We start from the raw sequence: 23,822 nt of genomic DNA on the forward strand, positions 1-23,822 counted from the left end.
CCTAGAAGAACAGTATACAGATTCTCTGATATAAAAATGAGAAACTAGAAGAAATATGATGAATTATCATGATGATGAGTTACTGTGGTCATCTTCTTTCAAGGAATAGGTACTTAAATGGAAAATTTACCCAAGTTAATTGAAAATGTAAAATAATTTTATTTAAAGAAATGGAGAATAAAGAAAATTACTGTGGTTTTAATGCAAAGAGAAAACTAAGGAGATAACACAGATGTATGTGTTGCGAATGTTATATTATTCTTTTATGCAGAAAAATTGCCTTTTCCCATCCCACTGAAGTATTAAGCATGGCTACAGCCTTAATAAAGTAAACCTGAAAACCACAGAATTAAGGTAACTCTCCAGAAATTTAGGAACTAAAAGCAGCAGAAGTTTGCATCACCTGTTTGACCTTCGTGAGAACAGCAGTGCAATCAATCTTCAAAGTTTAACAGAACTGGTATAAAACTTGAGTAGGTGACATAAATTTTGCTACATATGCAAAGAGCTGAATGTAAATGGACTATATACTGTCGAATCTTTAGCTGAACAATATAGACTGAGATAATACCAAAAGTCAATCCCTCCCTCAAGTTTTGTGTTACTGGATTTGATTTACTAGTAAAACCACATAAACCCTACCTAATCTTGCATTCTGAGTCTGTCTGAGGTTTTTCTTTGTCCCCTGTTCTTTTCTGATTTTCTCATCTGAAAGAGGTGCTTCACTTTTTTATATTGGTGGGATCTACTCATCTACCAGCATGACTTGGCATTTGTTGTCTTCATTCTTAAGGTTGTGAGATTTTGGGGGTTTTTTGGGGGTCATTTTGTTTCATTTCTTTTTAAGCAGGACAGAACACACGAATTCTTATTTCTACACAAAATCTTAAGTCTGCCAACCTATTACAGAGTGTTACAAGAGAAAAGCAGTATTTTATTTTCGTATGTCAGTGGATGCAAATAAAAGTGCTATATGCTTAAGCACTGTCAGGAACAATTTATATTAAGTTTTAGGACAATTACTATACGATCGATTAGACTATGGGCTTTGCTGCCAAAGGATGTTGTAGAAACATCATCATGGAAAAGGTCAAGAATCTGTATTTCTAAATTGTACAGCAGTAGCCCTTAATTCTTCAGACCAGCTACGGCTGACAGAAAATTTTATAGCAGCTTCACTGCAAATAAAAAGCAGAGGCTGTAAGTGAATTCAGTATTAAAAAAAAAGAAAAAAAAAAGAAAAAAGCAATCAGTACAGCAACTCTAGCATTACCTATTTTCACATTAAATTCCATTTCTTTTTCCACTAGCTCCCATTTTCAGACTTTGATGAAACAGTTTTTTTGATTGCTAATCCACAATGCGTGCTATGTTCAGGACTGAAGGAGAATGAGTGAAAATCCAGCACTAAGTACGGGCTGTTTGAAACCTCTGGTAGTACTGGAAACACCTAAGAGCAGAGGACAGATGAAAGGATATATTGGTTTAAGGCCATCCAGAGGTACTTGTTGGGAACCTTATTGGTTGAAAACCAGTGTGCCTGCAGTGATGATATACACTTGGGCTCATTCTTGCAAATATGTACAATAAAGTCACCCTGTGTGACACTGACGTCAAATATGTGGGTACACATACTGAAAACCTCTCCCTGCACTTGAGGAAGATTCCAGTGAGCTTTGTGTTCCTTTTACATCTTAGAATTCCTTGCTCTGGACAGCATTTTGTTTTATTTTGGCAAAGTTATCAGTAATTATCAAATATCTTAAAACCTTCAGGTTAAATGCAGAATAGTTTCGACCACTTATGGGCCCTATAAGACAAGGAAGCCAAAAGGGCACAAAAATGCATAAAAGTACCTTATTAATTCAACATGAGAATTAGTGGCTGGGCAAAGGCGTTGGCACGCTTTGTAGTGTGGGACTTAGAATGTTAATTAAGGATTCCCAGATCCCCCAGAAGAGTCCATAATTAATGCTTGTTGATATCTTTGCATCTGCTGGTTCAGTGATGTCATATGTTAGTTTGTTCCAAAGTTTGAACAAAGATGAGATATAGAAAGACAAATAGAGGGTTTTTTTCTTCTTTTAAGAATCAATGTGTACTTGATAAAGTCTTTAATAACTCAGCTTTCCACGGTCACTAGTAACTGAGAATATTTACTTGTTCTTGCCTTCACCCAAACTCTTTGCTTTTGTTTTTGGATGCAAAATAGGCCAGTACAAAGGGTTATATCATTGAAATATGAATGCTCGTGAAGCGTGCATGTGTGTACACACATGCCCACAAACATAGACACACTCATGTTGCTTGTGTAGAATTAAGATTCTTCAAATGTGTGTTCTATCTATACTGCTGCTGTAATGCAGTAAATTGCCAGCTAACATTTGCATTCATACCAAATTACTTTTCATCATCTTCCACATAAATGTCATAATAGCCTAACATTATCATAAACAACTTAACTTCACCACTATTTTATTTTTAATTTAGATAACTAGTTACAGTATACCCGTTCGCTACTCTAAGGCTCAGATATGCCAGCCTCAGCTTGATATCTCATTCCATGTAGGCATGCATTACTCATTTCAGTTCAGTCACTGAGACTTTGTGTGACAAGCTATAAAAAGCTCTACAACGCTATGTGTATGGATCTATTTGGTACTTGATAGAGGCAGATCTGATAGAGAATTGTGGATAATCTACTGTTCTCATTTCTCAACACTACCCACCTATCATAGGATGCTAGATAAACTGCTTGCATATGAAAACGGGAGATATTTTATGAGGCTATGCAGTTGGGTGCCATTTGAGGATTACTGGTAATTCTTATGACTGGATGCTTTATAAGTTGGCACACCAGGACAAGTAACTGAGAGCAGGATTTATTTTGAAGCTCTCCTGGAAAGCCATTCCACTGACCATTTGCAGGAGGCTGGGTTTGGGTTCATAAACATTCTTTGTCTGGTCTTGTTTGAGGTGGTGTATAGTATGCAAGACATTTGTGTGGGCTGGCAGATGTGATACAGGAGTCATAGAAGACCTATACTCTTTTGGACAGTTAGCTGGGGACCTGGCAGGATAGTCTTTCTCAGACTGGACTAGGCAATTGTGTTTAGGCAGCTCAGAATTGAGCCCTGCATCTCTATAGACTCCAATGAGAACTTAGCTACTCATTACACATGTAAGTGCTAACATATTGACACTGAAATTTAGGTGTTGTAATCTTGGGAGAAATCACATCCTGAATATTTAATCTGTGGCCTGTTGTCAGCTAGGCAGTGGAGATCAAGGGATTAATTTGGACGACTTCTCTAAAAATATTCCTGCTCTGTATCACATTGCTGCAGTTTCTGTTGATGTTTCCCTCCCAACAGCCCCTTTTTTCCTGCTGAAGTCCTCAAGGCAGACTCAGGACACCCAGGTCCCAATCTATTTAAATCCAGTGTCAGAGTTGGCCAGCCTTTTTCCTTTGTGTAGCTTTCCTGTCGCTGTCTCAGTGGAGACCCATTTGAGATCAGTAGGTCTGTCGGACTAGTGTGCTTGCTTGTGATAAGGAGCTGGGTTGTGTAATGGAAATTCATCTGGCTGAGCAATTAGAAGAAGTTGGGAAGAGAAGGGGAGGAACTGAGCCCCGAGTGAGGACTGCATGCCTGTTTTATTTCCCTTTGCTCAGCTCTGTTCCTTGACTCCTGGTGGACCTCCACAGCCACTCTACTCTCTGAATTTTTTCCATCTTTGCTTTTCTTATAAGATTAACTTCAATTAAAGTTTAGTTATATTTGTGTTTTTATCATTCAGAAAAAAAAGTTAATATTTAACGCAGAAAATTGCAAGAATGGGGAAGAAGTACAGTGGTACTAGAGGACCAGTATGCTTTTGGGTGATGTAGCAGAACTGAAGACAGAAATGTGTTAGAGGCCAGGTAGATATCAGGGAATGCTTTCTAACCGTGACGATATCTGCTGTCCCCTGGGCCATTGCCATGACTTTCACACCTTCTTGAGATATGTTTTATTTCTTCCTTGGCAGTCCATTCTTTTGAGAATGAATGAATGATTTTTGAATAGAGTTGCCTAATTGAAAGCCTTAAATTCCACCCTAAGTAGAAAACTGAATTCTGTCATAGGCTGTGAGGGCACTTCCCTAATATGGACAGTATTTCTTCTGGTACCTGCATACAGTTTATGTGAGGATAAACTGGGCCCAGTTGCCTGTTATTGAACTTTATATAAATTTGCTTTTTCTTCCCCCACTTCTGTAAACCAGGTTTTATTTTCTTTGTTTTTCTTTTTTTTTCTGTTTTCTTTTTTTGTTTGTGACTGTAACAACTTGCTTCCTTCATTGTTCCTCTTTCAGTATTTTGCTCTTTTTCAAAGAATTGTGCAACTTCTTGAGCACTGAGGAAACAACATCTCTAAATTTGTCTTTCTAATAAGCTGCACAGAGCTGTTTGAAGAATTACTTGCACAGAAAAAAAATCATTTGAGTTACAAATTATTCACAATTAGGATGCTGAGTCAGTTCTACGTCTGTTAGATAATTTATGTACTGATTTGTCAATCAAAGCTAACAATTAAAGCTCCCTCAAATAAAGAATTCATGTTTTCCCCTCATGATGGTGTCACTAGCAAGGCTCATGGAGCAATAGGAGTGAATCTGTAAAGCAAAGCAGTTAGTCCTGAGGACTTGATGGTAACACTGAATAAATTTCTGGGGGATTTATTTGGGATAGCTCTAGTCTGATCCAATTGTGGTTGGAGTGCATGAGTTTCACTCTTGGAGCACATCTTCTGTTTTTTTTTTTCCTCTGAAAGCAAACCAGTTGATGTGTTCTGAGGTTACTCTGATGTGAACCAAAACATGATAAAGAGAGATTACTGGGAAATCACTTCAGAATTGCACTCTGGATCCAAACAAAAGTGCTAATGTGGATGCATTCATGCTATAGCAGCATTCTTTCTGTTCCCTTTCAGTTTTAAAAAGTTGAAACCCAAGATACAAATAATAATAATAAAAAAACACAAATAGGAATTGTAAGTTCCCAAATCGTTAAAAGTTTTGTAAATGCATTGGAATATCGGCATTCTTGGAAACATACCTGACAGCTGGTGAGATGCAATGGAGATTGTTCATGTGTCTATACTGGAGTCTCTGCTATGACATACCTGAGCTGGCTATGTAGTCAGTAACACCTGTGCATAGCCCCTGTAATGGTCAGTGTTTGGAACATGCTATTTACTTGGTTTCTTGGGCTTTGAAAGCCACACAGTGTTGTTTGCTGCTGTGGCATTACTGTCAGCATTACACAGATTCAGTGTTGGTGTGGCTGTATCTGTACTAGCTACAGCTATGTAAGGAATTGTGTGGAAACATGCACTATGTATACTTTTTTATAAGAAATAAAACATGCTGTAACATTCAGGTAAATAGTCACTTGGATGAACTCTGGTAGTTTATGAAAATAATTTGATAAATTCAGGAAAGAAAAGTTTGTCAGGGGATATTAAACAAAGAGATGGAGATGGTTGATAGCTCATGATTGATAGCAGCTGGTTGTTGGATACAAGTCCCCTCTATCTCTGCCCTGCTTGCTCTTTTCTTTTGTAAGCATCTGGCATAGGTCATGGCCAGAAACAAGCCAGTGGTTTAGGTGCACCTTTGATCTTCCTCATTTGCCTTGTCTTTATTGCATGATTCAGGTCATCCATTGTCCAACACACTCATTACTTCAGTGGGTTTGGATCAAGCCCTCAGGGCTGTAGTTGCTCAGCTGAGTAATGCCACTAAGTTTTGGGAAATTTGCAAAGAACTATGATTGCACACAGTTCCAGGGAACCTGGCACTGTATGTGCACAGAGCTGTTCTCTTAAGGGGTTTAAAAGATTAAACGTAATAGTGGTGTACACTGAAACAGAAAGTATGATAATCTTAGTTAAAGAGCTTGATTAGGTGGCAGAAGCAGTGTGGAGGTTCACAGCATTTTCAGTGAAAAAAATCTTTTGTATGGTTTGATGAATAGCCTCTTGTCTTCTCTAACAAAAAGAAAGTTCATGTTTTAAGATTACTCCATGCTGGCTCCATAAACCTTCCTCGAGCATCTAGCTCCTTTGTTTTGCAGTGGCATTTAATCACTAGCAGAAAATGCTTGTTGTATCATACACTCTTCAACCATGCACGTTATCCCTTAATTATATACAACTAAGCCCCTCTTGACTATAAGACATGTTGTTTGTTCAAACGCACTTACAAATCCATTTTCTTATCAGTTCTTTGCTGAACATGTACACAACGGGGTACTGTTTAAATATGAAAATAAACCTTTTCAAAAAAAATTGTTTGACCCACCCACCTGGCCTCCATCTGTGATTGTTCTGTCTCTGCAATCTGTTGTCTGCTTTTCCTCAGCATGTTCTTTATCTTTTTGGATGGCTGCTATCTTTGAGCGGCTTTATTGCCCCTCCCTATTTTCTCTGTGCTTAGTAGAAAGTGACATTTCCAAATCATAAGAATCAGCCAGGCAGATTTGATACACGCTCTGCTATAAGACACACTTCTGCTCAGAGTATGCAATTAGTAAAGACAACTTCATTTCACAGTATCACAACTCATGCCGTACTATTTGGAATTAAAGCATTGTGTGAATCTGGGAAGTTTTCTCATAAAAACTTGTAGCAGATAAATCTGTCAGAGTTAGCAATGTTTTTCTTACCACAGACTTGCTGAAGCAAACCCAGAAAAAGTTTCTTCATGTTTTATTCCAGTTCAGTTTCATATCAGTGAATTACGATGGTAATGCTTTTCCTTTATATTTTTATTTTTATTTTTTCATTAAAGGGGAGCTGTGTGTTTGTAATCTCTTAATAAACTGATACTCTAATCTTTAGATAAAGAGGTTAAATCCATTTTTATTTTGAAAGATTATAGTTAAATACTTATGCAGACAGTTTAAATTTCCAGTCTACACACTGATAAAATTTTTACTGGCTTCAGTGAACCTGGAAGGGAATCCCTTCTTAAAGAAATTAGAGTGTATTTGTTGTTTCCTTCCTGGAAGTATGTCTATTTCTTCCCATTCCAAGACAAATGCAACTCTGGAGAACAGTTGTTTTTTTGCATTAAAGTTCCTCCAAAAGCACTGCAATGGATTGATAGGCACAAGCATATTTTTCTGAGTAAGTAGGACAATCAACATTAAACGTAGTAGTATCTGAGACCAGGATATGCAACAAAAGTTATTTTTAGATTTTGTAGCACCATTGTGCAGAAGTGGAGTCATTTCTCTCGCGGATTCTTAGAAGCTAGTCTTTTGTTTGGATGGATTTGCCTGCTGTATAATGATGGTCTTGAGGAATGTGTTACAGAAACCTCTGAAAAAATTTCTCCTGGATTGAGGCCTGGAATGGTAATGGTAGGTCATTATCCAAAGGAAACAAAAATGTGTTATTAAGTTATTGTAATTTCATTTCAATTGGAAAGCTTATAGAGATGCCTGCTTCTGTTCTATTTTATGAGTAAGCCCTCCAGATTTATTTCTTGCCAGCCAATTATTAAGCACCATTACAGTTAAATTAAATTAAACATCCACATCAGGTTGATTCTCTCAAAGCTTCAAGAAGTCTGTAGCAACAGATCTATTTGCATCACTTCCTTTACAGAGAACTTTATCCTTGAACCATATGACCTAAGACCCCACCAAAAGACCTCTGTTATTTCACAGGGGACAAAATGATTTCATGAGAGGATTTCAAATTATCTAAGGCCTTCATAGGAAACTGTCCCATTATATTTGTATCTATCTGGACGGTTGTAAGGCAGGATTTTGGGGCATCAGGAGGGAGTCATCTGTGTGAAGAGGGAATCTATGGCATAAAGATAGAATGAGTAAACCTAGTACTGTTTTCTTTGCAGAAGTACAAGAAGCTACTCAGGTTATATTTTCACTAACTTTACATTTTATTAATGCATCAATTAAGCATTGCTGCTGAAAGAAGTGGATCCACCATTTCTCAGCCCCCTGCTCCTGTACTGTGCCTTCACAGACATTTAGTGGCTGTAGAGTGAACTGGATTGAGGAACCAATAAAACTAACAGCATAAAGTTAGTTTTATAGTAGTACATCAGAAGGTTTTGTAAATAAGGCTTTAGTGACATGTGCATGATCGTGCCTGTATAATAAAGTATTTTTTATGTCTTGCAGAAGTATATTGCTGTTGGGGAACTCCTTTGACAACATAGGTGCATCTACATTGTATTTTGGACATCAGTGTTGAGCCTTTGAGCAAAACCAGACTGGCTGTGTCCAGGCTTTTAGAGACAAGGGTGAACTTCATGTCTTCCTGGGAAGGAAAACTTGGCCTGGTATCCTCCAGCTGGCCCCCATGCTTGGTCATGGTTGGGGTCAGGCAGGCAGGTCAACGTACGGACTCTCCTGGAAAGTCTCAGATGGGCAGATCCAGTCTGTAGGCAGCCTGAGAAGTGCCTAGCTGCAGGCATCTGCTCTTCCTGGGGCAATGTAAGCCGTCTGTCCCCCACAGTGGCAGGACTTGTCTGTTGAGGAACAGCTCTGAAGGATGAGAAGCAAGTTGGAAACTTCAGTCTCTGCATACCTAGATCTCTTTGGCTGTCAGATCTGACTGATGTGTCTATGACAGACCAAAATTTACCCCTATTTCCACTCTCCGTCTCATGATAATTTAGAAGCAATTCTGCCAGAAAAGCTATTACTAGTCTTCCCTTCACTAGTTCATGTTTCTTCTCCTGGAAGTTTATTGGTGTTGCTCCCAGCAAGGGAGAAAAGGGGCAGCCAGGGAGTGAGAGGGGTTTTGCAGATATTTGGAAACTGCTTTTGTGGGGTTTGGTGAAAAACACAGTGACTTCTTGATCAGAGGACTTTGACAGCCAAACTGGCAAGACTATGACTGTTCATTTGGCAAGGGAGATGAGAGTCTTTGGAGGGCTTAATAGGCATTAGCGATGCTCATGCCAGGGGATGCATCCACTGCTCCGTATAAAAGGTTGTCATCTCGTAGTTGTATTGCAGCATTGCTGTGTAGTGAGGTTGCTATATAGAGTGAGACTGTCTTTTTTGGTTTTTTTTCTTTGAGGTAATGAGGCTAAAAGATTCTAAAATAATGGAGTTGCTTAAAAAATCAGTAAAAGAGGAAAAAATAACAGGTCCTACCTAATAACCATACTTTCAGATTCCACTGTACACTTTTACCTTTAGTATCATAGAATCATAGAACCATTTAGGTTGGAAAAGACCCTTAAGATCATTGAGTCCAACCATAAGCCTAACACTGCCAAGTCCACCACTAAACCATGTCCCTAAATGCCGCATCTCCATGTCTTTTAAATACCTCCAGGGATGGGGACTCCACCACTTCCCTGGGCAGCCTGGTCCAGTGCCTGACTACCCTTTCAGTGAAGAAGTTTCTCCTAATATCCAATCTAAACCTCTTCTGGCACAGCTTGAGGCCATTTCCTCTTGTCCTATCAGTTGCTACTTGGGAGAAGAGACTGACCCCCACCTTGCTACAACCTCCTTTCAGGTAGTTGTAGAGAGCAATAAGGTCTCCCCTGAGTCTTCTTTTCTCCAGACTAAACAACCTCAGTTCCCTCAGCCTCTCGTCATAAGACTTGTGCTCTAGACCCTTCACCAGCTTCATTGCCCTTCTTTGGGCATGGTCCAGCACCTCAATGTCTTTCTTGTAGTGAGAGGTCCAAAACTGAACACAATATTTGAGGTTAAAGGTTTTTTTCATTAAATCCAAAGGCCTTTGCTACTTTGGAAGGTCGGGTAAGAAGACCATGGGAATCTCATTGGCTTTAAATTCAAAGATATTTTTTCAAATTATTTTTATATTTTCCAAATGATTTATCAATGATCAGATTTTACTGTATTTTTATTTAGAAAACTAGCAAACCCAAAATACGCTCCCCCCCCCCCCCCCCCCCCCCCCCGTTTTCCTTACTGCTTGGAGCTTTTTTGATGTATTTTGTTCTCTGTAGAAAACAACAGGAAACCTTCCCTAAGACATGTTGGCAATCACAAAGCCCGAATGTGCATTCAACACCTCAAAGGGTTCATTTGTGTATGGACAGACAAGGTATGGCCATACAGAACCTGTATGATGTCAGAGGAGTTGAGTCATAGCATTGCTACTGTCAAAATCCCTACTGAACTCAGTAAGCTCATTTTATTATTTAAGTGGAAACACTGTATAAGGCAAGCTAGCTACGTTGTAGACTATAAGGAATTTTTTGGTGCTTCGTTGTTTGAGCTACGCCTGAAAAATAGGGAAGAAAAAAGTTGAAGAAAAAGCTCATGAAAACAATCTATTGTATTAATTTCAGCACCAGTATTTTCTTTTCTTTTCTTATGGGTGTTAGAGTTGAATTTTGTACAAGTTAAGAAAAAAAAAAAAAGTCAGACGAAGACTTTAATACAGGAATGTGACAAATTTAGCACAAATTTTTCATACATCTGTTTAGAAAAAAAGTACTACTTACACTGTAGTTTGCATAGCCAATTTCTTTTCATTGCAGCAATGTCTGTTGTCTGCTGATGCATCTAAAAGGGATGTATTATTCTGCTCAGTTAGATAATCATACAACTTTCCTATCAGAACATCATAACTTCCGTAACATACGTTAGTTGGTGGTCTTAGATTTGCTGCATTCTAAGTCACTGTAGTTTTAACAGATTTTTAGTAAAAAAGTTCATAATTAAATATTACGAAGTCAGTAAAAGAGGAAAAACCAAAACCCAAAGATGCAGAAGCTATGAGCAAATCAAGTGCATTTTTCCACTAATTCTCTGACTGGTTGAGAACCTTCTGAGGAAGACAGGTGAAATTTCTACTGCTGACAAAACTTCAGGCATGGATTCATTTTTTTTGTGATGAACCTACACCATGTCCTGCAAAGTGTGGAATGTTTGCTCCCAATCTGGCTAATCAGTCAAGCTGTCACTCAACTCTGTGCAGAAGCCCTCTCAAGCCCCTTGTAAACCTAATCTTGAGGGAAGGGCATGGTGGAAGAAAAGGAGAAAAAGAAAAAAAAGAAAAGAATGAACAGGAAAGCCAGAATATCTTTTCTCCTTTCATTTCTCTAACCCACCTTTAACTTTTGAACTCTGTTTAGTAATAGAGTTGCATCTGTCTGCCTTTTTGTGTCATTGTATCTCTCACATGTTAATTTTCCCCAAATTTTCATGGTAGCTTTATATTTGTGGTTCCCAAGAAAGTTAATGAAAGGCACATGCCCAAGTCCTTGCAAACTCTGAAAATGTAGAGAAACATTATGTCATAGCCTCAATACACACTGTTAATTAAATCTGCTCAGACTATGCTAGTTTCTTTAATTGCCATTTAAATGTAGTCTTTTATGTACATATTCAAAATCATTAGATTCAAAGTAATTTTGCTGTGACACTATAGTGACATTGGGTATTCTTTGATTTGTGGGATACATTCTTCAACCTGATTACCTTGTCCTTGTGTATAAATTAGCCAGGAAAACACCAGAGTATTTCTTTGTGCCCATGTTTCTTTGCAAGTAGATAAGTTAAAAAGGCACACATGATGACATACTCAGTGGTTTTTTTCAGCAGATTTGTAGAGAGGGAAAGGTTTCACTTCATTCGGTGGAAAAATCAGAATAAGTTACTATTACTTAGCAAGCATTCTATTTCTGGATCTCTATTTGTGTGAACAGCAGTATGTGAACATCTCTCAAAAGACATTAGCAGGGCTTTGGACAACGAGGACATATTAGGCTTTGGAAATGAATATGAGGTCTGAGAGATTCCTGACAGGCAACAGCAAACATTTGGTGGATGATGGTATGCAGCCATGGGACAGCCCTATTTAGATATGTCATTCACACTATAGCTGAGGCACCATTAAGAGTCTCGAGTTTATTCTGGTTAAACCATACAACATAATTCATTGGCTGAAACATGAATAATCTTTAGATGCTATTGCAGTTTAAAAATCAAGCTAAAATAAACATCTTTTTCAGCTAGACATTTATCATTGCATAGTAGTTAGACAAATAAAATACTACAGTCTAAGCTCCTTATAAAGCAATATATATTAGGTGCCAGAGAAGGCATAACAGATGCCATCTCTCACTATAAAAGTAATTTACAGTTTCAAACATAATCATGACTTGAACATACACAAATTATTGGAAAAGAGGATCAGAGGTTATAAAGTCTCCTTTTGTTACTGGATTTCTTATGTCTAATATTTCACATTGAAATCCACATTTGGGAATTATTTTATAATGGTCTGCTTTCAGTTTATCTAAACTCTTCAGATACATTGGCTAAAAAGTGCCGGTGGCTAATGCTGTGATCTTCCAGCCAAGTATCTTGTAAGAGAACAACGCCCCCCAAATTTTTTTCAAAATTTTATTTTTGATACTGTGGAAGATTAAACATTTTGTATTTCTGGTGTCTCCCATGCCAAATTGTCATATGTTTGTAGCAGATTAATACGGAAGGGGGTTGACAAATCTTGCTATAATCACTACCCCATGTTGTTTTCATCCTCCTTGTCTGCTGCTCATTTTCGTTGTGAAAAACCCTAATATATCAGTGACAGGAGGTCTGGATTTGTGGCCGACTGTTATAATTACTCCCACTGAGGCACTGTCAATAGGATTAAAATAAAGATTCTGGACCTGTCCATCGTAGATGAGGTCAGCAACACTAGCAGTGGGAGTACTGTTTCTGCAAGCTGTGCTTTCAGTCCTGAGTGATGGAACCATGAACTTCAATATGAAGCAAATATTTGAAAGCTCCAGTGGAGAAAGACCAGCCTTTTTTCTGCATTAGCTAAAATATCCATGTGTAATAAATAATCTAACAGCATCCATCTATGTCCTGACCATACATATATGTATGTTAATTTTCAAATGTATCAGAGCCCCAGAGAGTTTCAATTACAGAACAATCCATTTTGCATTTTATAATTAATAAAGTCTTTGCAGCTGCATAACTTTATCCAGGAAACATCTGCACAAAGTCCTTGTGTATACATAATTTCTGTGAAAAGGGGGTTAGCTGAATTGTCTTTAATGTTTGCAGGCTTGGGGAGGGTAGAAAGGTAGGGAGTTAAGATAACGCAAAACAAATCACAAGAATAGAGGCTTATGTCCACACAGATATAAAATAAATTCTAGCCACTGCCTGTAGGAAAAAATACAATGCATATCAACACTTTAATATATAGTCAACTTACTTTATTCATGTGAAGAGGAGGGAGGAACCAAGGAGAAAACCTGAGCTCTCCCAAGGTGGGCAGTCATTTTGCCGTGGTTCTCAGTGGAACCAGGTTGTTACCCCAAGTTCCTAAGTAATATGCTGTTGTTGAAACTCTGTGATTAGTCCTTTGACATCCTTGGACACTGAATTTGAAAAAGTATTGGTTTTTAAATGTTAGTTTCATCTTCTGTGTGCATGAAAGTATGGCATGTATGGCACTAAAACTTACTCATGGTGGCAAACTCAGGGAATGGTGAGCAAACCAGAATAAACAGATAAGCTCTCTTGCTCTGCTAGCACAGTATTTCATCTTTATTTTTCTCCCCTTGTGCCAGTCTACTTTTTATAATGGGATCAAAGAGCAATTAGTGCAGTCACCTCCTTGCAACTCATTATGTTCCATTATTTTCATATAAACTCAAGAATTATCATCAAAAGCCATGTTCAATCAAGTGCCTAGCATGCTAAAACAACTGTGTGTCCTTTCAGTCTCTTAAGCTGATATGACACCTGGAAGCCTTGCACTTCTACAAATGGAGATATCTTTTTTTTTAATTTGTTTGTATTATTGTAGTAGCAAATAATTTTCTTGATTAATATGTCACTGTCCTACGCCTCTTTACTCTTTCTCCTCTGGTTATATAAACATTGGTTGTTACACATGTCACTCACAGCCCTTATCATATTTCCATCATTCCTCCCAGTTTAAGTTTCCTAGCTCTCCTAGAAGCAAAATGAATCTCCATGGTGTTTATAGTGAAAAGGTTACATGAAAATGAACAGTACTTAACACGTCCCTTTTTTCCTTTTTCCTGTCCCACAAGTGGGACTCCAGACTGATGTTTGCTGCTCTCTACATCTGCCTTCATCCCCCCTTCCAGAGTTTCTTGGAATTTTTTTATAAATATGAAAAGAAAAATATACATTATTTGATCTCTACCAGGCCACTAAGGCATGTGATGAGCTCACAGCAGAGAAGCTGCTATTTTTCTACATAAGCTGCAGTCATCACCCCTAGTTACAACAGCTAATGCCTTGTCGTGCCACAGATGTGGTATCGTAATTCTTAGTAGTGTGTGTTAATTCCTCAGTATTTACTTGTGGCTTTGCAATATTCCATTATTTACAGTATTTGTATAGTCCCTTAAACGATACCAAACACACTGGCTCAAAATGTTTGCAATTGCACTGACTGCAGTGGCATATGCTAAATGTGTATTCGAGCAAGTACCATGCACTGATGCTGCAGCCTTGCCCAGCCGTGTACCAGACCCTACTGTTACGATACGTCCTTGTTATGGCTGAGTGCTACTGGATGTACAAAAAAAAAGCAACTTAGTCCAAGCCAAGAAAGACTGCTAGTGTCATCTTCAGCAGGATCCGTCATTGTATACAGACCGAGTAGTGTACCTCTTTATCTAGGGCTTCCAGTCAAAGAAGTTTAAATATGAAACGACAATGCCCTGCTCAGTTTCAAACCACAGCTCCACCGCGTAAGGAGGCTCTCTCATCCAAGGGCTGTTCACATTGTCTTTGTATTTCACAGTGGAACTCTGCCAGCTTCCCAACAAGAGAAACCTCTTTGCTTCGCAGAGATGGTGGGAAGATTTTCTCTGAGGAGCAGCCATGGCTATCGCAGACAAGTAAATAAATCCAAGGTGCTGGGTAGCCCTGGGGGATCACTGGTCATCAGTCCCTAACAGAGGCTAAGATATGAAAGCAAAGGATTGTGCCTTGGCTGAAGCATAGCTTTCTTCTATATTTGTTGATTTTGTACTATGTGGGGAAAGAATTAGTAACTAATTTTTGTGTTATTTGAAGACTGGTTTAGGTTAGGCTGGTAGGTGTTGTTCTGTGTCTTTGTGCTGTCAGCAAAGTTGACTGCTCTTGGTTTGAAACCTTTTTCTGGAACGTATAAGACTTTGGAGCAGCTGTTTGAACAAAATGGGATCTTCATCTGGGAAGAGCTGTTCTATTAGATTAGCAGCTGTAAATGACACACCACAGTGAATGGAAGTAGATTTATTTTGTGCTGGCTTTCTTCCCTTTCTGCCCCACCCCCCCATCTTTTCCAGTACCCAAGAAGCCCTTCAGTAGCAAAAGTACTCCTGGTTCTTAACTTGCTTGAGGGAGATCAAATGCATTCACATTTTGCTCAGATCAACAATAAGGATTATGGCTACAACATCGGAGTCCTGCCTCGCCAGTTATACCCTCCTGCATATCTCCCATTGCTTGAGTTCTGTACCTTGACTTACAATACAGGCTCCCTTTATAGGCAAGAAGTGCTGCTGCTGAGTGCTCTCCTGCATTAATGAATTGAAATATTAAAATGGATGTGATCAAATGCAATTTGAGTTGCCTCAAGCTTTATCATGAGATACTTTTGTGGAACAGTACCTGTATTTATCACCTTTAGATTTGCATATACAGAGCTCGAGTAATGTTTGGCTAATGTTTGGGGTTTTTTTTACAATTAGCATTTTTTAATGTTGCTTATGGAGGTAGTGGCAGTAGGGATTTTATACCACCTGTCCCTGTGATCTTAAAAATATTACATAAAGAACTAAATTAGATCAAAACAGGTGGATTTAAAATAGTGTAGAACAAAACAATGTATTTAAATTACTTGTAATATAAAAAAATTCACTATGGCAATTTGGCAAGATAGGACCAAAAGGGGGGAAAAAAGGAGTCAAAAAAGTATTTTTGCATGGTTCTTTCTCAAGTTATCACACCCTCATAAGTGGTCCATGCAATACCCTGTCTTGCTAGAGTTTTCAGTTTTAAGTTTCTTGGCAAGGACAATGATATATGTTAAAAACAGATAAAGATTCATAGTTCCCCAATTTCTGAGCAATAGAAGTATTCCACTGCTAGGCTGGACAAACAAATATTTGTGACAAATTTAAATTTATGAAGAAAAATGGGAAAATAATTTAGTTGTATTCCTCCAATGAGTACTTTTAATTATGATGTGTACCCCTGCATACCCTCCTTTCTAAAGAACCATAAAGTTTTTAAAAATCCTTTTTAAAAGCACTCTTTTCATACTGTTAAAAATTTAAATGCTGGAATATTCTGCCCCTTATATTTATGGGGTGTATAAATTGAAGGGATGGTTATTAAATGTCGTCACAAGCCTCTTATTGGAAAAAAAGTTAATGGAATTGTAGCATTGTACAAGTGCCTGAACCTGCTGCCTGTGGTATGCTGTGCGGGAGAATAAATGGCTTTCAGTCATGTAAACTAGTCACAGACATTCAGATCCTTTGAATTCTAATAAGAAATGCACACTTACTTTAAATAGTAAGTGACGAAGCATATAAATGTCTTGATCAAGTCATCAGAAAAAAAATGAAAAAGAATTTCCTGTTTACGTTTTGTTATTTCTGTCTGAAATCTCTATTTTACCCTCTACGTCTTTGCTTCATAATGTTCCCTGCTGAGAAGGACAGACTGGAAACACAGTAGGGATCTTTGCCTTCTAAGTTACTCTTTGCTTTGCAGAAGGCTGCGTGCTGGAAGACCCGGTGTATTTGTCCAGTGTTTTGCTCGGTATGAGAGGAACAAGACTATTTAAGAAAGGCAGGAAACTGTTATTTGGTAATTTTAACTACATTTCAATTGCAAGTACTGAAAGAGCAGACAGAAGTTTAAATATATGTCTTAAGGTACGCACATACAAATCAGTTCAGCTTTTGTGCTCTTTGTCTTTGGTCAGGAAATTCTGAAACAATCTTGAATGAATGTGTAAAAGGATAATTCTGAGTTAAATTTGCCACAACTGTTAATTCACGGGTCATGTTTATCCAAAGTGTTTCTCCAAAATTCTTTCTGTCTTCTCTTCTAAATAACATATAACAGCTACTGTGGTAGAATCAAACTATAGCATGTTTTAAAAGCAGGGCTAGATTTTCTTCTAATGCAAACTCGTGCCCCTTTCTCAAAGTCAAAGGATACATGCTTTGCATGCTAATTTTCTCTGCCAGGTAATTTAGCTTCCATCCACTAGTGTTTTTTTTTTTCAGCATGACAAACTCTAAGTGTTATGGCGATTTCTGTCATTTAGGCATATTTTTCTTGAGAAAGTTAGTATATTGATAGAGAGTAACAGAGGGCCAGAATTTCCTATCATTTTATGCTGGTATGACCCACTGTTGATTTGCCTAATTCATCAACTTTGATCTACTGTTATCTTGAGTATTACCACCATTTTTTTTTCTCTCAGTTGCATAAAATTCATCAGATTAATAAGAGTCATGTCGCTGTAGCTACACTGTGAGTCCAGTCCAAAGGCTATTAAAGTCAAAGACGCTCCTCATTGACTTCAGTGAGATTTAGATAAAGCTCATTGTTTTTATGGTCTTTCCATCAGTGCAGTACCAGACAATCGAAATAACTGTTCCAAATATCAGTGTCTTTGGATACTTTGCATTTCTGTTCTGAGAAAATATCCAAGCAAATATGAATATAACCAAAGTAAATTATCTCTCTCTGAATTCAGAATGACTATTTAACTAGCTTTAATATTTTGATACCGAATACTAAGTTACACCCGCTGTCCCTTTTCTTTGCATACAGGTGATGGCTTAAGAAGGTTAGACTGTGTTAGGGTTGGAAAAAAAAGAATAAAATAATGTGGTTAAAAAAGCCTCTGCTTTATTAGAAAGTTCTGGAGGACTTTTGTGTTCTGTTTTTCATATTGACACTGTTTGTAAGTTTGCCCATAACCTCAGTGCTGAAACGGAGTCTTAATCTGTTTCCAGTTTTAGTGATCTCCACTTCCTTCTTCCTCGTTCCCTACAGCAATCATAGTTTATCCATTTTTAAGCTGGATGTCTAGGTTGCAGTTCTCTGCTTGTAAGAGTCATTATAGATGTGTTTTATGGGTGTTTCTGCTTTGGGAACTGTGGAATAGCTGATAAAAGTATTTCTAAGCATCAGTTTTGGAATACAGCACATTTTTTACTTCCATTGGTTCACAGCAGGCAAACCAAAGTATGAAATGATTTTATATACATATTTCCAACTATCTACCTTTTAACTTTCCCTTGAAAGTTTTAGTAAATTCATTTCAGCCTAATTGTCTCTCTCTGTGAAACTGGAAAAACCAATTGTGCAGCTTACGCTGTCTGCCCTCCTCCTCTTTTTGCTTGTTCCTACCAGTGTCATCTGTCCAACTAGTGTTCACGCCTCATTCTTTCCTTGGGATGAGGGTTCACCAGTGGGTTACAGCTTCTCTGGGTTTCTCAGATCAGGGAAGAGTAGCCTTTGCTCCATTAATTCCAAACCAACTATTTCAGATACCAAAAACACTTCAGCGGCCTTAGAGCAGAGCTTCTCCAGACTGTTTTCCCCTTGTTTAGGCCTATTGCAGGCATCCAGCTGTTTCACGCCTTTATTGTACTCTCCTTTGGTGAAAAACAGATGCTTGTTATATTTCTGTGGTCCTTTGTGTTAAAATATTGTGCTGCCAACTGCTGAGGTATTTGTAGTGTATGCTTGAATTCATAAAAATGCCACAAAATCATTAACAGCATCAACTGAAGAAAAATAAATTGTGATTTCTTTTGGCTTGTGCCAACATAACACAATGGATAGTTTAGACCTTTACAGGAATGGGTACCTCATGTGTCAGAGACAGGAAAAAGATCAGAATGGTCCATGCAAATCTAAACCTTAATTTGTTTTGTTCTGCTTTAGCTTGTGGCCGTGGGTTCTACAAATCCTCCTCACAAGATCTGCAGTGCTCCCGCTGCCCTACTCACAGCTTCTCTGACAAGGAAGGATCTTCAAGATGCGATTGTGAAGATAGCTATTATAGAGCACCTTCTGATCCACCATATGTCGCATGCACAAGTGAGTCAGTCATGAATTTAATTGTAAAAGACTTTGCTTAACCAACCAGATGCAGCCACTTGTAGCTAGTAGTTTTGGTTGGCTTTGCCTGTATTTGAAAAGTACATTCATAACAGTAAATGAAATTGAAAGGCAGAGGGGAAAAAAGTTGACAGTGAATATAGAATCAGCATAAATATAATTTTCATGTTTGCTTGATATAACATTGGAAAACGTTGCATGTTGGGTGTGTAACTCACTGTAATAGATAGAATACAGGCATAGTTTTCCCATGGCTGTAAAATTGTTGTAGACAATGTGCTTTATGTGATATAATACCAAAATGAGTAACATGAAAAATGAAAAGTAACCTGTGCAGATCTGAGCTTTGATTTAACTGTAATTGGATCTGGCTTAACCTTCTAACTAACGTACACAGATTGGTGGCTCAAATAGTGGAAGTCTCCTAAATCCAAAGCAGCAACAAATATCTCTGTAAATCGTATCAGAGCTGATAACAAAGGACCAGATGCAGTTGGTGCAATATGTTTAGAAGAGAAGAACAAATCCCATACTTGGGAAAACTATAAAAGACAACCTTTAAGGTACATTAACCAATCCTTTTAATTGCTCAGAAGAGAAATGGCTAAAGTCAGTTGCAGTAAATATACAGACAATTGTTATTCTGATGCCTTAATGGAAAATAAATAAAGCTCCTGCCAAGTGAGTTCAAGGAAGCTTTTATGCAGCTTGTAGTAAAAATAATTAAATGTTTATGTGAAGAAAAATGCTTCAACTGTTTTCTGTCTCAGTAATTAAAACGCTAGCTACATGTCCCACCGTGGTTCTGCGCAATTACCCTGGACTTTTTTGTGTGTTACATAGGACCTCCATCTGCACCACAGAACCTCATTTTCAATATCAACCAGACTACCGTGAGTTTGGAGTGGAGTCCTCCTGCTGACAACGGGGGAAGAAATGATGTGACCTACCGCATTTTGTGCAAGAGATGCAGCTGGGAGCAGGGTGAATGTGTTCCCTGTGGGAGTAACATTGGATATATGCCCCAGCAAACTGGATTAGTAGATAACTATGTCACTGTCATGGACCTGCTAGCTCATGCTAACTACACGTTTGAAGTTGAAGCTGTGAATGGGGTTTCTGACTTGAGTCGTTCCCAGAGGCTTTTTGCAGCTGTCAGTATTACCACTGGTCAAGCAGGTAAGTTTTCATCACTTATGAATCTCAACACTGTGAGACTGAGAGAAATTGGGAACATGCAAACTACAGATGCAGTAAATCAAGAGCATGTTTGGTGTGTTCTGGCTCATTAATCTTTTCACCATGCCAACTAGTTAATTTGAGCTTATACTATTTCATGATAACCTGTCCTGTTTCTTGGCCTCAGGATTGCTTTCAGAAAGCATTCATGAAGGACTTAAAGAAGACATACTGCTTTATTATTAAATAGATTTTCTTAACTCTGCAACTTTTTTTTTCTTATTACGTCATTATAGGTTGTTCCTTAGTATTTGAAGAAAAAAAAAGTAGATGTGACAGTCCTGTGCAGGCTTCCTTTCTGAATCTTTTAAACCCGTATGGGAGTCCTAGGTCACTGGAAGATGATCTGGATATCTGATGGTGTTTTCAGTGTTCATGTTTTCCCTCAGGATAATGTTTCTAATTTATCTTATATTTCCAGATATTTGATTATGAGATTCAGTGAGAAAGTGATGATTATTCTTTGTTTCTTCTGCTTATCATAATCTGACAGGTGAAATGTCAGGAAAAATAAAATCAAACCAGCATATCACCCCAGGGGAAAAAAGGGCTTTAGTAGTCTGCATGCTGAGTGAAAAAAAAGAATTCTCTGATTTAAGTTTCTGAAATGACGAGTTACTTGTTGATAAAAATTATAGGCCTCTGAATCTACAATAGTGCACTGTGGGCATTAAGAGGGGATAGTAAAACTAACCTTTTATACACTGAACAAAAGATCTTAAACTGAACATTAATTGCAAGATCTGGCTTCTGAAAAAATGCCTTAAAAGAAAATATGAAGTGAATAACTGATGCTTACTGTAAGAACAGCTAATCAATGTTTTAAAGGATACTTCATGCTTACGTCTTGGAGGAAATTTTAATGACTGTGATCAAGCTATTGTTTTTTAGTGCAGTAGAAATGATCCTCTACAATAATGCTTTGAACTGAGGACAAACTCATCGTACAGGGGCAATGAACAAATAGGAAAAACAGTAGTTATTTTGCACTTTAAAGATGGTCATCTCAAAAAAAAAACAACCAAAAAGACAAGAAGTTTACTTCAAAACCTTCCTTCCCTCCCCCCAAACCTGTGACAGTTTATATAGTTGTTAAAATTAGGCGGGAATATTTATGTGATATTTAATTTCCCCGTAGTGCTTTTCTGGATACCAAATGCACATTTTATATTATTTTGGAACAATCCCTGTGACTGAAAGGATTGGTGTCTGTGCTCATTCAGTTCTTGGAGTTTATGATGAGATTTTGAGCATAGAGAAACTACCCTGAAACTATTTTGGCACCACAGATTGTATTATTTTGGCACCTTGATTTTTCATCTTTAAAATAATTCTCTATAATTCTTCAGACATCACAGGTGGACAGTGTTCTGCTCTCTGTAGACGTCTGTACAAAATACCACATGAAGAAGAGGATTTGGACTTTTTCCTATTTAGCTAAATCAAATTTGCTTTCCTTTATGTGCTTTGATGGCTCAGTGGCACATAGGGTAAAGGAAGAGACGGTGCCATTTCGTGGCTAGTATCACATGTCAGGAAGACAAAAAAGCCGTAATCAGAAGTTTGTTGTGTTACTCCCAAGATAATTCATTATAGTTAATTATTTTGTGTTCTCATAGTCATAGATTTATAGGGTTTTTCAGGCCAGAAGACATAATGTGGTTTTCCTGTGTTATAAGTAACACAAGCTATATGATTTTATGAAATGATTCTCACATCAAGCCCAGAGGTGTTAGTGAAACTATATCTTGCATATATATTAGAGACAAAATCTAGACTTTACCTAGTGATTTCAAATAATGGAAAAACCTTCACCCTCCTAGATAAGTTTTGTAAGAGCATGCAGCAGGAAGCAGGAGATCTGACTCTGTTCCTTCCCTGCTCTCCAAGTTTGCTGTGGGATTATGCACAGGCGAGCATTTCCCAGTGCTACAGAATCTGACACTGTCACTGTTGAAAGAAAGGATACTCGTACAACTGAAGCTTTGTCTGTTTAACACTTCTGAATATCAGGATTTAAAGGCTTCTAGTTGGGCATCTAAAAGGAATACACATAGGAAACAGATTTTGGGAAAAAAAAAAAAAAAAAGGCTTTAAGCTCTCTTTGTTACAGTTTTCTCTGTCCGTAAAATTAAGGTAACCCTTACCTTTCCTTACCAAGCTTTTCAAGATTTTCTGATTAAAAGTGCCATATAAATGCAGCATTTTTTTTCATCCAAATTACAAAATTCATGTTAAAGAAAATACAGCCTTTCACAACAAATGGATTCACCAAAAAGGAAAGACCTCTTTTGCATTATTTTTGCAACAGCATGTTTTGGATCCTAATACTGATTTCTTTGGTTTCTCAAGGATGAAAATATTTTAGGTGGAACAGATTGATGACTATAATTGAGCAGAAAGAGACTGGTTGCTCAAAGGAGACTGTTATGCTTCTGTGCTCCTATTTTATTTTACCATGGAGAGAAAGAAAATGTTGGATTTATTTATAGCCAAGTAAACTAGGATTCATGCAGCTCTCATTTGTTACTGTGTGCCTGTTCTACACTTTTGGCAAAAATGACTTTTTCTATGCCCATATTGCTTTTTATGTGTGTAAATGTATCTAACTGAACCTTCTTCACATGTTGTTATGCTAGCATAATAGGTGTCTATATATAATTACTGGGTTCACCAGTTGTACAGAGGCTTGCAGTGACATTTTCCCTTTCTATTTTTGGTTTAATTGAATTGATCCTTTGTGTCCACGTTCACAAAATTCAAATCATTGTGTAATGATAACAGGAAATTATTGATAAAAGAATGGGGTTATGGAATATATTCAGTGTTTCGTCACCCACATATAACAAGCTTCTGATGAGACAAAGAGAGCATGTCACAGAAAAGAACCAGGTGGTTGATAAAAAACTATTTATATTTGTGGAAATAACACAATAAAATGACTGCAAGTGGGTAGGTAGCATTTCACATTGCTCACATATATACATATGACACATTGCTATTCATTCCTTGTGTTAAAAAGACTTTGTGACTAGGCTATCAGTTGTCATATGGCATACTTTTATGCTGCAGCCAAGAACCATGAGGCTTTTTGTTTTGCTTTGTTTTGTTTTTTGACAAAAGCATGAAAGAACTGAGCTGGAATCAGAGGTAAAAGATTAAGTGCACTAAGTCCCCCAGGAGTAAACCATCTTGTTTCATATCTTGCCTATGCAGCATCATATAAAGAATACAGGATGTCATCCCAGTATTGCAAGCTGATCTATGTGAACCCCTGCATCCTTGTAGAATTCAGATTTAAATGTGACTAAGCCCCAGTTACAATAGGTGAATGTACTGAAGAGCTGCAGCTGGCAAACAACTAACAAACACTACCTTTGCAAGCTTATTGAATGATTGTTTACCAAAGATAAAATTTACCACTTCC

General features: G+C 37.7%; 1 protein-coding gene across 7 annotated transcripts in view; it reads left to right on the plus strand.

Moving 5' to 3' along the window:
- The window catches only part of EPHA7 (EPH receptor A7), a 173,505-nt gene that overhangs the window by 38,480 nt on the left and 111,203 nt on the right, over positions 1-23,822 (plus strand). For all 7 annotated transcript variants that reach the window (XR_015708039.1, XM_087773831.1, XM_009475571.2 and 4 more), the window contains exons 4-5: positions 18,980-19,135; positions 20,000-20,335. Coding sequence is in view for 6 of the 7 variants with exons in the window: in XM_087773831.1 (XP_087629957.1) it covers positions 18,980-19,135; positions 20,000-20,335 (492 nt within the window). In the remaining variant the exon portion in view is untranslated. The remainder of the gene's footprint in view (positions 1-18,979; positions 19,136-19,999; positions 20,336-23,822) is intronic.

Source organism: Nipponia nippon, unplaced genomic scaffold (genome assembly GCF_047370975.1).
Source record: "Nipponia nippon isolate SJK-2023a ecotype South Korea unplaced genomic scaffold, ASM4737097v1 scaffold_4, whole genome shotgun sequence".
In the NCBI taxonomy this organism is placed as follows: Eukaryota; Metazoa; Chordata; class Aves; order Pelecaniformes; family Threskiornithidae; genus Nipponia; species Nipponia nippon.